Genomic DNA, 16,546 nt, shown 5'->3' with positions numbered 1-16,546 from the left:
AGGGGTGGAGAAAGATAGGAAACGCTTTTGAATCAGAAAGTGAAAAAAAAAAAGTTTAAAATGAAACTGCGTCTCTTGAAGTCTCTATTTTTTATCTTGATGCATTTTTAGTGTTTAGACATACATAGTAATTTATGGATAAATGTAGATTGAATGAATGGAACGAACGTCTGGGAAGGCTCACAGAGGGAAAGAGCGAGGAGAGAAGTGAAAGGAAGTGAGCGCTGGACCCTGCGTATCTTACCCTTCTCGGGGTGTCCCCACATCGTGGGCGGGACCTTCCAGCCACCAGCGCGTGGGCCATCCCCAGCTCTGGCTCTCTCTCTCGCTTCCCAGCGAGCCGCCCTGAAACCGTCAGGGGGCGCTGCGCCTTGGCCGGGCCGGGTCCTGGGCGGAGCTGCTTTAAATTGCGGCGCCCAGTGGCTCCGCGTCTCAGTCCCGACCCGGGAGCAGCAGCAGCAGCTTCTTGCTTCTCAACTTCAGCGCCCACCCGGCCTTAGACCTGCACCCCTCGCATCTCCAGCTGCGGCGCAGGGAGCCGAGCTCCGCGCAGTAACTTCCTCCGCGCGGCTCCTCCACCCCCGGGAGTCCCGGGTGCGCACCTGCAAACTCCGCCTTGTGCACCTGCGGCCCTTGAGCCAGAGCTATGGCCAACGCGGGGCTGCAGCTGCTGGGCTTCATCCTGGCCTTCCTGGGCTGGATCGGCTCCATCGTCAGCACCGCACTGCCTCAGTGGAAGATTTACTCCTACGCTGGTGACAACATTGTGACGGCCCAGGCCATCTACGAGGGGCTGTGGATGTCCTGCGTGTCGCAGAGCACCGGGCAGATCCAGTGCAAAGTCTTCGACTCCTTGCTGAATCTGAACAGTGAGTGCATTCCCCACTCCCGCAGCCAGGACCCAGGGATCCCAACCCCCTAGTGACTCCGTTTTGGAGTAGTGGCTACTCCATAGGATTCTGTTGCGTAATTACATGTCTGTCAACGTTCGATGGATCGAGTCTTCTTATCCTGTGCTGGAAGTGGAGAGATCTGTGGTTTGGAGAAAAAGAGGCCCACAACCAAGCTCTAGATTTTTCTCTAGCTCTCTGGGTGATACTTTACTCCTCTTCCAGGTGTGATTTCATCTTATATGCCCCTGACAGTGGGGTGGCAATTGAGCAAGTGAAGCCAAACTTGAACTTGAGCTCTTAGGCCTCCCCTGGACATGCTAAAATTCTGTATAAAGAGTTGAAAAACTATGGTTGGGACAGGAAAATGGTAAGCCGTGAAAAGTTTGGAGCCTGGTAGCTTCTCAAGTTTATAAAATTAAATAGATAATCCCAAAGTTATTGAATACATTTTTAAATCTATCTTTAGTTTGAGTTTTCCTGGGAAAAATCGCATTCCGATATATATTGTCTCAACCTAGCGTCTTCTGCTCAGAGTTTAGTTTGAATCTTTTGATTCTTTTGATTTTTAAGATCTAGTAAAGGAAGGAGGCCCCTAGGCATCCCCTCCCATGAATCTTTGAAGAAGTCTTTTAAGATTCTCCAGAAGGGTTTAGCTTTCAAGCCAGGGGTCTTCAGAGGAGGCAGAGGTGTAGTGTTAATTTAGGAAGTGAAGATTGGTGGCCTATGGAAAAAGGAGGATGAGAAAGAAAAGTTCTAAACAACCTCCCTTCTACTAATATGAAGGCAAGAACGAGGCACTAGGCGTTCCCATCGTGGCTCTTCGATACTGAACCCAGTTGTTATCCATGAGGATTCGAGTTGGATCCCTGACCTTGCTCAGTGGGTTAAGGATCCGGCATTGCCTGTGGCTGTGGTGTAGGCCAGCAGCTGCAGCTTAGATTTGACTCTCAGCCTGGGAACTTCCATGTGCTGCAGGTGTGGCCCTAAAAGGCAAAAAATAAAAATAAAAAATTGAGGCGCTAAAGACAAATGCCTCAAAGGAGACCCAGCTGATGAGTGCAGGTGTCAGGAGACAGAGGCCAGGTCCTCTTTAAGTTTCTGTCTTCCACAAAGGAGTTGCTGTGTAGCAGATGTTGACTTCTTACTTCTATCAAGTTGAAATGCATTATGTAGAGAAAAATAGTCCTAAGGATGTGAGAGAGATGGGTGACAAGATGGCTTTTTTTTCCTTTTATTATTTTTTTCAAACAAAAGTTTTTGAGAGCCCTGTCAGAAACTCATGAAATCCCTACTTAACTTTGATAGTAACAATTCATGGCTGGAGTGTCTTCCTTGAGATATAACATTAGTTTTCCTGAACCTGGTGTCTTCCATGCCTTGAAACTAACTGGAAGAAAAGCTTCCTTAGCCTTTGCCTAGATAAGCAAGCCTGTCCCCTTTGTGTGATACCTGGAAGCGCTGTTATCATGGCCCAGGTTTACTTCAGTTGCTTTGTCTATCTCCTGAATATGGTTTTGTGAAAAGCTATGTACTTCAGAGGTGTTAAATCTGTTCCAAATCCGTTTAAGCCCCTTGAGTACCTGTGGAATTTGGTTAGTCAGTGTACACATGGAGCTTTTTAGTGTTGTTATTTCGGCTTTTCAAATTTCCCATATTAGGATTTCTTTAGGCCAAATATAAGGAGTATATTAGGTGTACTCCTTTGTATAGTCATTGACTCTCCCCCATGGAGAGATAAATACATGTAAGGAATTGTGTCAGGCATTTGGGGGTGGCATTTTGAGAAACTGACAGGTGGAGATGTTTCTAAGGGCAATTTCAGTCTCTGGTTCCTCTAATCAAAATAGTTCATTGTCACATGTTGAAATAGGTTTCCTTTTAACTTCTGTAAATTATCAGAAAAAATCCAATTAATCCATGTTGTAAATATTCAAAACAGGTCATCCCTACACGTGATAAAGTATTGTTTTATTGTCATTTATTGACACTTTTTATTGTCATTTATTTCTAGTTAATGTAGCTGTTACAATTTTTAAAGCTGTGGAACTAAACAATATCACCCCCCATATACATTTTGGAGATTTCTTCCACATGAATATCTTTAAACTCCAGATCAAATTCCTCTTTTTGTTTTGGTTAAAGCCAGAGTTTATCCAAGGTGGGGCCAAGACCTTTTTCTCAAAACTGACTCCCAGAAGAGGGAGTCTTGACTCACAGGTACCCTCCCCTACCTGCCAGTGATTCACTAGATGCCTTTGGTTGGAGCCCAGAGAACCGACCTATCTCTGTTTCTACACCTGGACGGTAGAGCTCACGCCCACCTGGTGTAGAGACCTGAGGAGGTGACTCATTGGCTGGTTTTGGTACAGTCCCGTGACATCTAGAGTTAGTTGAACAGGATTATCTGTACATATAAGTAGCGTTCCTTGTAAAAGTTGCATTCCACGACGTGCTTTTAGGTGAAAAGCTTCGCTAGACATTTCTTGAAATTGTTTCATGTTCTCTTTGCTAGTGAGCCCACTTGGCAACTGAGGGCCCAGATTGAGGATTTATCAAGATTATAGCACTGGATGTGTTAAAAGCTCTTGCTCCCCTGCTCTAACCAGAGTCAGCTATAAAAAGCACATGACAGTGTCTAAAGGGATACAGTGTGCTTCAGCCAGTGTTGGAAATAAGATACAGCAGGACTTTCTGAGGTGGATCTTGCAAAGCAGTATATGAAAATGTAAGTGAGGAACTTCCTGGAGAAACAAATCTTACACTGCGGACTGTGGTTTTACTATGGCTGAGATGATCTCACTTCCATCCAAGTATGTGATGTTTATTGACACTGATGACTGATAGCTGTAATATACAAAAAAAAGAAAAAGAAAAAGAGTGCCAGATCAAATTGCAGTAGACTTTTCTTGATTAAACTGTACGTCCTGCCTTGTTTTGATCCAATTCTCAAACTTTTGGCAAGCTAGTGCCTATTTCATGTGCTTAGTTAATTGCTTCTTCTGGCTTGACTTTAATAGCTAGAGCTTTCCAAAGACTGGGTTGCCCCAGGAGGTTGCGTAGTGGGAGGTGTGTAAGTGGAGGAATAAATAAGCATTTTGAAGGAATGTTATAGGGAAAATCCAAGCCTCAGACAAATGGGAGGTTAGGCTAGACTCTCTCTAAGTCTCATCTAGCCTTGGGATTTTGTAATTTGTTTATAACCTCCTCTAGCCTGTTCAACTTGCTTTGCATGAATCCACATGTGTGTAGGTGTGCTTTAATGAGTATTGGTCGTTGGTGAAGTTTCCCAGCACTCTCACCATGATGTCAGGCTCAATCAAAGAACGAAATCACTGACTTGGACAGTCTTTGAAGCATAGGCAGAGAGGAGGGCACCTGCTTATACTTTCCTAGACTGCATTATGCCTGCTGAACCAAGGGTGTTCAAGGGGCCATGGGTGTTCAAATCTGTTTCAGGAATTAATTCTGATTCTTGAATAATGAAAGTCAAAACCCATACCTGGGCTTGAGTTCCCAAATCTTTGGGGTTTTGTTTCTGCTTTTTTTTTTTTTTTTTTTTTTTTTTGCTTTTTAGGGCCACACCCCTGGCATATGGAAGTTCCCAGGCTAGGGGTCAAATCAGAGCTACAGCTGCTGGCCTACACCACAGCCACAGCAACACTGGATCTGAGCCGTGTCTGCCACCTACACCACAGTTCACGGCAATGCCGGATCCTTAACCCACTGAGCAAAGTCAGGGATGGAACCCGCAACCTCATGGTTAACTAGTCGGATCCATTTCCACCGTGCCACAATGGGAACTCCCATTGAGTTCCCAATTCTTATTCTGGTTTTGCGCAAACTCGCCATGGCTATGATAGTGAGCCACTCAATCTCTCTGGGCTGTGGTTTCCCCACATGTAAAATAGGGCAGAGTGGGAGGTATGGGCAGATGAACTCGTGACTCATTCATTCATTCACCAAACATGAGCCAGGCCCTATCTTGTATGCTAGGGATGCAGCCAAGATGATTGATAAAGTGCCATTGATTCCTTCTATCACCAACATTCTTTGTTACTAATTTCAGTAATGGAAAGGAGACAAGCAAGTGATAGAGTTCAGGTTTTCCTTGATTGAGGTGATGAGTCAATGGCACAGAGGTGACATAAAAATATACATTTAATCATGAGACAATCTAAGAAACAAAAGAAGAGAGCAAGACTGCTCAGGGTATCCTGAAAAGTAGTGAGTCTTGCCTTATCCCAGACCACAGATATTGACTGTGCTGGAGTCCTGAGGTCACACCCAGTGGCCCCCAGTTTATCCAGCAATAAAATGGAAATGCTACCAAGGAGAACTTTTGAGAAACTTTGAACTTGAGTAAAAAGTGGAAGATTTAATAAGTGAAGAAGTCATGGGAATATAGTTCTGTGACCTTCTCTGATGAGCTCATTTAATTGCAGAGGAGAAGAGAGGGTTTTTTTTCCTAGTGGTCAGTTTCTTTATCTGCCCAATACTTACTAAGCAACTACTGATGCAAAGAGGGACCATGTGAGGATACAGATATAATAATTAAGATCGACTTTACTTATGATATATAGTACATGGGGTAATAATATAGTAAGTAATATGGCTAGTAAGTGGCATGAACAATGCCAGGTATTTAAAGGAGATTCTGCTGCTTGTGTAGTAAGACTTTAGAAATGCCTCAGGAAAAAAAAAAATTCCACTGACTTGCCTCTGCTTGTCTTTCGGCGCTTATGGTGATTAACTTCACTGTAGTAGATCAGTAACTTCTAATTCATTTTTGTCTCATAAGTAGAGATCTTTGTAAGTGTGTTTTCAAATTATACTTTCAGGTTGCAAGTGGTAAGAACTCCTTAGGGAGTCTTTAATCTCAAGATTATCAGTCTAGCTAAGTATAATTAAAAGACTGCCTTCTCCACATACTGCTGAATAATGATGAGAAACAATAGTGTAACTTTTTGAATGTTTGCTAACCATTTTCTCCACAGACAACTCTAGTCAGTGATAATAATATTGCAGAGGTATCTGCTAATTTAATGGACCAGAAAGGAACATATTTGCTTCTGGATTTAATCCAAGCAGACCAACTCAGAGTTAATAGTTCAAGGCATAACATATCTCTCTGGTCTAAAATATACTTTTTTAAAATTAAAGCATAGTTGATTTCCAATGTTGTGCCAATTTCTGCTCTATAGCAAAGTGACTTAGTCATACATGTATATACTTTTTTTTTTTTTTTTTTTTGTCTTTTTGCCATTTCTTGGACCACTCCCGCGGCATATGGAGATTCCCGGGCGAGGGGTCAAATAGGAGCTGCAGCCACCAGCCTACACCACAGCCACAGAAACGTGGGATCTGAGCCACGTCTGCAACCTACACCACAGCTCGCGGCAATGCCAGATCCTTAATCCACTTAGTGAGGCCAGGAATCGAACCCACAACCTCATGGTTCCTAGTCGGATTCGTTAATCACTGAGCCACGACGGGAACTCCATATACTTTTTTTTTTTTTAAATATTATTTTCCATCATGGTCTCTCCCAGGCAGTTGGATATAGTTCCCTGTGCTGTACAGTAGGACCTTGTTGTTTACACATTCTGGTCTCAAACATTTTATAGTTTTCAAACATTTTGCACCTTCTCTGCTCTGCCAGTCAAAGTGTTCCAACCAAGAAAAGCTTCATCTTGGAAGCTCATTAGATGCATAATTTTAAATTTTAGAACATTTAAAAAGTATATGGGGTTAAACAAAAAGTATTAATTTTTTTCTCCCTAAATGAGTTTGTAGTTTTAATGAGCTAAACTAGATCTGGCTCTCTGTACCAAGGTTTTGGTATTCATAGGCTTTCCAGGAAGGTGTTTCTCAGAATTATTTCAAAGATGAAGCTTAGCAAATGAGTATTTTTACCTATCATAAAAGAATTTTTAAAGGATAAAGATGTGTTCAAACTTAAATTTTAAAGGATGAAGATATGTTAAATAGAGATACTGTTCTTAATGCTTTATATAGTAATACGAACAAATATTTGGCCCAAGTCCTCAAGGGCCTCACAATTCCATAATTTAGATCTTTGACTTAAAAGGCTTCCGTAAGACGTTAACTTGAAGGATCTGGTTCCAGCTTAAAACCACATAGAAACCCCTCATAACTTGTAACACAACACTTTAGATTTTATCCACACAGAAAACCCTCATAACTTGTAACATGACACTTTAGATTTTATCCACATAGAAAACCCTCATAACCTGTAACACAACACTTGCTTATTTTGATTTGCAATCCACCATTATGTATACCCAACTGACTTTTCATGTTGTTATGATTCTCACCCCTTTTTTTGTATTTTTTCATTCTCCTCCGCTACCACATATCATAATAGTTAAAATCCATCCAAATGTCTCCAATAATGCAAGATGTAATTTTGTGTTTGATGCCCATCTAGCATTGTAAAATCCAAAGACATTTCATAAACCAGTGGATGTCAGGACATAAGTGAAAAGCATATTGCTTTACAAAATAACACTACTGCTTTATCAGATTTTTAAGAATGAAACATGATCCCCTTGCTCTATGTGATTTACATGATTCCTAAGTATAGCTTTTTTTTTTTCCATTTTCTCCATTGTTTGCACATTATGCAAGAGCTACATTATTCTATAAAGAAATAATGCATACTAGGGTTTGCAGCAAACAAAAAGAAATATCTGTTCCCTCTCCCTTAGAAATTTTGGAAAAGTAGTGGAAAGAGTAAGATGGGGCATGGATTAAATGCCTTTTCTTTGAGAACTGAAAGGGGGGCAAACCTCGGGATGAAGAAAGTAAAGATGAGATCATTCCAGGCAAGTGCAGGTGGAGCCCTGGAGGGGCTGTTCCGTGTGCTCGCTTGCCTGGGTGGTTTTACACAAGCCTGACACAGGAGATGGGGGCCCAGCCGACTCTTCCTAAAGCATACTTTGTGATCCAAGTGCTCAAACCTGCTGGGCTTGTGGCCTGCTGTTTTTACATGAAGTACATATCAGAATGATTATTACAGAAGCTGGGCCTGGTTTGGGGCCCTACAATTCAAACAAAGTGGAAGACTTAAATATCAGAAAATGCAGCCAAAGGGGTGAATAAAAGGTTGGAAAACTGGGCTTTATGGAAAGTAGAAAGTGGTTGAGAGATGTAAGAGGCTGTACGTACTTGAAGCACTATCATTGGAAAGCAGAGGGTAAAAATCCTGTCACCTGTCCTTAAACTCTTCAGTGACTTCTGATTACACTTAGCATAAACTCCAAACCCCTTAACCTAGCTTGCGAAGTCCTGTATGGTAAATGCCTCCTGCCTGGTAGTGACCAGCTATCCCAGTTTGTCCAGGATTGAGGACCTTCTCAGAAGGCAGGTCTTGTAGTTTTTTGTGTGGGTTTTTTCTTTTTTTTTTTTTTTTGTCTTTTTAGGGCCACACTCATGGCATATGGAGGTTCCCAGGATAAGGGCTGAATCGGAGCTGTAGCTGCTGGCCTACACCACAGCCACAGTAATGCCAGACCCTCACGACAGCTCACTGCAGTGCCAGATCCTTAACCCACTGAGCAAGGCCAGAGATCGAACCCGCAACCTCATGGATACTAGTAGGGTTCGTTAACTTCTGAGCCACAACGGGAACTCCAGGTCTTGTAGTTTTAAGCCAAGAGAGTCTCAGGCAAATGAACAGGCGGTCACCCTGTCCTCCAGGCATGTGGATCATCTTTATGACTTTCACCATCTCCTCTTCCAGGGTTCCTTTGCCTGAAATGCTTTCTTTTGGAGTAGAAAGAAGTTAGGATCCTATCTGAAATCTTTGTTATGTACAAGAGCTTAGTTACTTTATTTTTCATTTTCCTTCTAAGCAGTGATCGTCTTGGTAAAAACTGTTGGTAAATCAGGAGGAAGGACGTGCCATAACTGTGGAGTCCTTGGTACTTTCTGCTTCATGCTACAGTGTGGTTTGTGATTCCAAGGAAGAAGTTTCACAATACTCTCATAAGCAGCTCTAGTTCCTGGTAAACCCATGGTCCATGAAACATGTGTTTTGATGCAGGAGTTCTTATACCGCCCTGGAATCTCACAATAAATCTGTGGGTAAGGTGCCCCCTTGCCCACACACGTTTGTGGGGAAGTGGACCTCATAGGGGAGCATGGGAGGGCCTGGGGTTTATTTCTTCATTAAATTAAGTAAAATTTATTTTGCATTCCCAAATATCTCTCAAATACAATTAAAAAAAAATACCTTCGATACTTCTCAGAAAGAGTTTTATGATTTTTATCCTAGATTGCCTGGTAATGGCAAAGGTGTAAATATTAATAAGTTAAAATAGAATGATGTTTTAGAAATCTTTAGTGTTAACTGTGATTTGTAGCCTAAGTTCTCAACCACGAAAAATATTGACACTGAGTCCAGGTCTAAATTAGATAGTGAGATACAAAATCTTTCCATCCTGTCAGCCACTTTTGAAGGTCAGCAAGAAGTCAATTGTTCCAACTTCCTGATAAGAGATACCATCATTTATACTTTGCATAATAGAAACATGGACCCTAAGAATAATAAGTAGCTTACCCAAGATAGCAGGGTTTGTTACATGTAAATTACACTTATATTTGCAAAAATATTTGTCTCATGTTAACACCATCAAAAAGATGATGATCTTTATTTGAAGGAGGAAATAAATCTAGAATTAATCAAACTCATCCAGCTAGCATGGTTTCAGCTAATTTTTTCTTTGAACGTCCCTTTCATGCCAGAGTGATAGTATCTGGTTTTTATTCTTTAAGAAATGTATGGGCATAAATCTCTTATATCTCACTGTATGTAACTGAGTATGACTTGGTGCACTAATGACAACAACAGGACCTTAGGAGATTAATGGAATTCTGAGAAATACTACATTGAATTATTGTCTGCTACTTTACTGCATGGCAGTTTAAATAGTTTTAAAAATGAATACAAACCTGTTGTATTTCAAAATAGCATCTCAAAGGTTATTTTGTTTTGTTCTAAGAAAATGGTATTCCTAACCCCCACCCTACACCTTTCACTGGAAATACAAAAATGCTGCTTATCCAGCCATGATAATCTATGAGAAATTCATTTCTTTCTTTTTTGCCTTTTTAGGGCCACACCTGTAGCACATGGAGTTTTCCAGGCTAGGGGTCAGATCAGAGCTATAGCTGCTGGCCCACACCACAGCCACAGCAACGCCAGATCAGAGCTGCATCTGCAACCTACACCACAGCTCATGGTAATGCTGGATCCTTAACCCACTGAGCAAGGCCAGGGATTGTCTTCATGGATGCTAGTCAGATTTGTTTCTGCTGAGCCACAATGGGAACTCCTGAGAAATTCATTTCTTATCTTCCAAATCCACTCACCCAGATTTTCTGCAGCTTGAAGACTAGAGCATAAAGTTATTGACTATTACCAGAATATATTGTAAACCATTTTAATTATAAATGGTTTAACATTAGGGATAACACATGACTGTTATTTCAGAAATAAAATACTCTAAATGCTCCACTAGTAAGGACTGAAAATGTATTAGTTATGCTAAGCTTATTCAACCAGATCATTAATTATTTTTTCAGAGGATTTCGAATTTAATGTTGAAAATATAAAATGTTAGAGCTGGAGGGATTCTTACTCATCAGTCACTAGGTGTTTGTTTTTCTAGGGGAGAAACTGTATTGTTTATCTGCAGAAACATTACTAGCGCTGGGGCCTCCTGACTCCTAATTATATTTTCTTTCTTCCATGTGGTGTTGAAATATACTTGGTCTTCTATCACTTTTCTCTTTTGATCTAGGCATGATTTTTACATGTTCTAACATGTTTTCCTCCAGGCACTTTGCAAGCAACCCGTGCCTTGATGGTAATTGGCATCCTGCTGGGACTAATAGCCATCTTTGTGGCCACTGTTGGCATGAAGTGTATGAAGTGCATGGAAGATGATGAGGTGCAGAAGATGCGGATGGCTGTCATTGGGGGAGTGATCTTTCTTATTTCAGGTAAGAGAGGCTCTGTCTCCTTTAGATCTTATTAAACTCCAGATGGCATGGATTAACACCTAGTTTCTGGGGATTCCCATTGTGGCACAGGCAGAAATGAATCTGACTAGTATCCATGTGGATGTGGGTTCGATCCCTGGCCTTGTTCAGTGGGTTGGGGATCCTGCACTTTAGGTTGAAGATGTGTCTTGGATCTGGTGTTGCTGTGGCTGTGGTGCCTAACTGGCAGCTGAAGTTCCAATTCAGTCCCTAGCCTGGGAACTTCCATATGCCACGGGTACCTCTCTAAAAAACAAAACAAAATGAAAAAAACAAAACAAACAAACAAGATCTAGTTTTTGGTTTCCTTAGGTTATGTTGGACTTGTTGCCCTTGCATTGTTTGAATTTATTTCCTTTAAAATCTGAAGACATAGAAACCTTAAGTCCAGCTGGCTTTTACATGAAAATTTGAGATCTATGCTCACAGCGGAGAGGCTGTGGTGTGGGCTGGCACCTGCAGATCCAATTTGACCCCCTAGCCTTGGAACTTCCACATGCCACAAGTGTGGTCCTAAAAAAAAAGAAATATGTATTTATTGCTTTATTTAAATGTTGATTAAGGAATTAGATGTGTGAGTTTTGAGAAAATGAGAGCAAGAAGAAGACATGGACAATTCATTTATAAAGCCTTAAAGTATGATTTATCTTAAATAAGATAGTGTGTGTGTATAAAATTGTGTGTATATAAAACAATAGACTATTATAGATTATGTAAGTAGTTGTCTATCGTTTTGAAATAGACCACTCTATATACTGTGTATAGTAGTCTATTGTATTTGAAAATGACAACAATGATTATAATCTACCACTAGAAAAAACTAGAATTAGATATTTTTTCTCATTTTCTCTTCAATAAAAGTATGCAAATTTCATCAATAATGAAGGAAGAGTGCCTGTGCCTTTGCTAAAGATTTGATTAAAGTTTATTCAAATTACTCCTGTCAGAAAAAGCACAGATAGCATTTTATTCCCAATAGTTTTATTTTACATCAAAGGCTATGAATCAACTTATTGCGTAGAACTCTTTTGCCTTCTGGTAACTCCCATCCATCACTCCATCCATCCATAGTTTCAGGGACTTCCTAGGGAGTGTGAGTTGCAAGTTCCAGAGCATTCTCATGTTCTCCTTGAGCAGCCAAAAGCAGTAGTGTTTTCTCTCAAGTATCAGGGGCAATTAAATGGGACCACTTTTTTTTTTTTTTTTAATGGGAGGAAGGGGTAAGAGAGATAGCATAGAAATGTTTAATGAGTCTAAATTGATGAATTTTTAGAATGACTATAAAAAGAAGTCATTGAATTTCTTTGGATAAGAGAATTTTTGAGATATTGTAAAAGACAGAGTGGATTGTTTTGCTAAGAAGTTTCTCTGGCATTACTGAAATGCAAAAGGCATGAGAAATTGAGAGAGTGTGCTGCATGTGTTGATCTGATGTGGCATCTCAGCAATCTCAAGGCAATGCCTGATATATCCGGCCAGTGGGGCAATAGGATGGTCCATTCTGAGACAGGTCCTGCTCGTCCCTGCTATCCAGCTCTTTCCTTTCATTTTGATCATTCAGAAATGTAAATTTTGAGTTTTGGTCAAGAGGAATGTAGAAGGGTGTTCATCTTCCCTTGTGTAAGCAACTAGACATAATGCTAACAACTTTGGCTTTATCAAAAGTAGTTTAGTACACTGATGTAAAATCATAAATTTGAAAGAGATCTTAAATGACATGAATCTGCTGAACTGTTTCCAGGAGTGTCATTTATGCCCATGACCTTGAACTATAAGTGAATGACAACATGAACAGTATAAATTATGCCTAACTCCAACCTAATATTTTTGTCTGCCTTTAGAGAATACTTAGAATAAATTATATCTGAACCTCTAATCTCCCTAAAGTCATCTGAATTAAAATGGACTAAATTAAAAAAGTCTAGGAGTTCCCACTGTGATACAGTGAAATGAATCATACTGGTAACCAGGAGGTTGCAGGTTCAAATCCCTGGCCTTGATCAGTGGGTTAAGAATCTGGTGTCACTGTAAGCTGTGGTATAGGTTGCAGAATCGGCTCGGATCTGGCATTGTGGCTGTGGTGTAGACCGGCGACTACATGTCTGATTTGACCCCTGGCCTGGGAATCTTCATATGGCGCAGGCGCAGCCTTAAAAAAAAAAAAAGTCTAGCATTACTGGTGAGATTTCATTCTTGTAAAATACTTATAAATGAACTATATTTATGCTCAGTGTTCCATAGTGATTAACAGTGTTTTGTTTCGAATTTCTGTAGGTCTGGCTATCTTAGTTGCCACAGCATGGTATGGTAACAGAATTGTTCAAGAATTCTATGACCCCATGACCCCAGTCAATGCCAGGTAATCCTATCCATGTGTTAAATAGTTTTTTCTCTGAGAAAATACCCTTTTTTTGTGTTCTGCAAAGTCCAGTTAGTGCTACAGCTTCCCTGATTTGCTATGCAGAATTTTATGGAACTTTCTGTCAAACTTGAAAATATAACAGCCTATATAGGAGTTCCTGTCATGGCTCAGTGGTTAACGAATCCAACTAGGAACCATGAGGTTGCGGGTTCGATCCCTGGCCTTGCTCAGTGGGTTAAGGATCTAGCGTTGCCGTGAGCTGTGGTGTAGGTTGCAGATGCAGCTCTGATCCCGCGTTGCTGTGGCTCTGGCGTAAGCCAGCAGCTACAGCTCCGATTCAACCCCTAGCCTGGGAACCTCCATATGCCAGGGGAGCAGCCCAAGAAATGGCAAAAAAAGAAAAAAAAAAAACAGCCTATATAGATGACAAAACAAACCTCAAAGTAGAAAGGTTCCAAACTGTGTACTTTCCAAATGTATGCAAGACCTTTTTTTGTATTTTAACTTCTTAAGATATTAATATAGATACTAATATATTTGAAATTTCATTTTTGCAGTATATGCTGATATTTACACTTAATCGTGATTATCTGAAACTTGTGTAATTACTATTATTACACAGTTTATGGCTGATCAAAAAAATAGTACTAATTTAAAGGTTAACAAATAATACTTCATTCCTGCTATTCCGTGGTGACCTAGTGGGTTAAGGATCCAACATTGTCACTACCTTGGTTCAAGTCATTGCTATTGCATGGATTTGACCCCTGGCCTGGGAACTTCCCCATGCCATGAGCATGGCCAAAAATAAATAAATAAATAGAAGTTCCCATTGTGGCTCAGCAGTAATGAACCCAACTAGTATCCATGAGGATGCAGGTTTGATCCCTGGCCCCACTCGGTGGGTTAAGGACCCAGCATTGATGAGCTGTGGTGTGGGTTGCAGACTCCACTAGGATCCCATGTTGCTGTGGCTGTGGTGTAGCCCAGCAGTTGTAGCTCCAATTTGACCCCTAGCCCGGGAACTTCCATATGCCACAGGTGCAGCCCTAAAAAAGTTAATAAATAAATAAATAAATAATATTTCATCCTAACAGTTTAATCTTATTTAGGAAAAAAACAGTTTATTTATAAAAAAAAAAAGTTACCATTTTGAAATTTTGTGTTTCATCACAACCATAAAAACAACTTTACAAAGGCTGTCCTTCTTAATGTTGCCAGTTGTGCAAGTTAAAGGGCTGACACTTGGCTCTCAGGTAATGACACTCTTTGATCAAAGACAAGGCTCTTTGTCTCACTGTGTTCACATCTTTAAAGCCTAATAACTACCTTCAGAGCCAGGCTGTTAAGATGTAATTATTGTTTGTTGAGTTCTAAGATGAATGGAGGAAAAATCCCAGTGGTGGAGAGATAAGGTGTGCTGCTTTTTATATAATCACCCACGTATAGGAGGACACATAGTGCAATGATTGTGTTGGAACCCACCCAGTAAGATCTACCATGTAGAGACAAGCTGCTGAAGGGCAGTAGGCTAAAATGTTACCAGTAGTAGATATGAAAGCGCTTTATGAATGGCTAGGCTCTGTACACTCATTTATATTGTCTTACAGGATCCTGAAGGTGAGGCAGATGGTATTGTCCTACTTTAAGAAAAGCTGAGGTTGAGAGGTGCAGTTACTAGCCCACCATTCAGCAGTTGAGAGTTGAGATGATGCAAACCCAGGCCTTATAACTAAATCCACTCCTCTCCATCCTTACTGCCCACCCTCAGCCACAGATCTTGTCCCAGGAGTATAACTTAATACATCCACCTGGGTCAACTTAATCTAGAATGATTTCTGGGCTTTTTAGGAGTCTTTGTCACAAAACCATACATTTCAGATTTCAGTGTTTATAGGTACCAGGGATTAACTATTGAAAATTCAAATAGTCTCCATCACACTCTAGCAGTTTATGGACTGTGGTTGCTACTTGATGATAGCCTGACACATTAAGTTCTAGCCCAGGAACAAACCAGGGCCCAAACCCAACTTCTAAAAGTAGGCAAACATGCTTTACAAGTTTCCTACACATGGAAAATTCTTTGGAAACATTTGTGTAACTAACCCGGTTCTGAGGACCACATTGCCTGAACTACTATTGCAAATTCTCAACAACTGCAGTGTAAACATTCTCATGTGTACATGTTCACAAGCTTTAAAGTACTTGACAAAATTTAAGGGGATTGTGGGGGAAAAAATATAGTGAGTATGATAGTGATTTTGTTCCTTAATTTTATTTAAAAAGTTTCCCATGGTTCATTGATTAAGCAAATGCATTGTCTTGTCTCTTTAGATATGAATTTGGTCAGGCTCTCTTCACTGGCTGGGCTGCTGCTTCTCTCTGCCTTCTGGGAGGTGCCCTACTTTGCTGCTCCTGTCCCCGAAAAACAACATCTTACCCAACACCAAGGCCCTATCCAAAACCTTCGCCTTCCAGTGGGAAAGACTACGTGTGACACAGAATCAAAAGGACAAAACCGTGTGGGAACAACCAGAAAATGGACATTGAAATACTGTCATTGACACTGAGATCTTCGACTTTTGACTGTTAGAGTCTGAACTGTGGTATAACCAAAAAAAACATTATTTTTTAAAATACCCATTGCTAAAAATGACATGGTCTTATTTTATCTCCTTTCCTCAATACAGGAGGGAAGCCATTTTCATGTGTATTACTGCTTCCCACTGAGTAATCATCTCGAATGTGGGGAGAGGGCGGTCCTTAAATATATATAGATATGTACATATACATGTTTTTTCTATAAAAAATTAGTAAAAGCTCTTATTCTCTTTATGTTGGCATAAGCATACTTAAAATATACCTAAAAAAGAAAAAAAAATATATTTAATTCTGTTGATTAAATAAGTAGTTTATTTGGTATTTTTCTCTTCATTTTTATCTACACATATATAATGGGTCAAATATCATTTACCTCCTTCGTCAGCTTTTAGTGTCTTTCACAGAAGACCTGACCTACGTTACCAAATATGAATTATTTCAGTTCTTCACATATGCTTATGTCATATTATTTTTTTGTTACTATGCTCTTACAGCACTTGCTTTGTCATCAGTCAGTCCTTCTTCATGCATTTATTTGTTTTTTTGTGAGGTTAGGCTTAACTCTTGAGTCTGATAACACATTTTATATGCATACAGGTTAATTCCTAAAGTCAGTAAGACTTAA

At 40.3% G+C, this 16,546-nt stretch overlaps 1 protein-coding gene across 1 annotated transcript; it reads left to right on the top strand.

The window, feature by feature from the left end:
* On the top strand, positions 420–16,191 carry CLDN1 (claudin 1). Its single transcript, NM_001244539.1, is given in 4 exon segments — positions 420–869; positions 10,755–10,919; positions 13,233–13,317; positions 15,655–16,191. Coding segments are annotated over 4 exon segments (636 nt in total). The 5' UTR covers positions 420–646; the 3' UTR covers positions 15,818–16,191.

Source organism: Sus scrofa, chromosome 13, assembly GCF_000003025.6.
Source record: "Sus scrofa isolate TJ Tabasco breed Duroc chromosome 13, Sscrofa11.1, whole genome shotgun sequence".
Lineage (NCBI taxonomy): Eukaryota > Metazoa > Chordata > Mammalia > Artiodactyla > Suidae > Sus > Sus scrofa.
The sequence above is the reverse complement of the archived record's forward strand: the minus strand, read 5'-3'. Positions and strand labels throughout refer to the sequence as shown.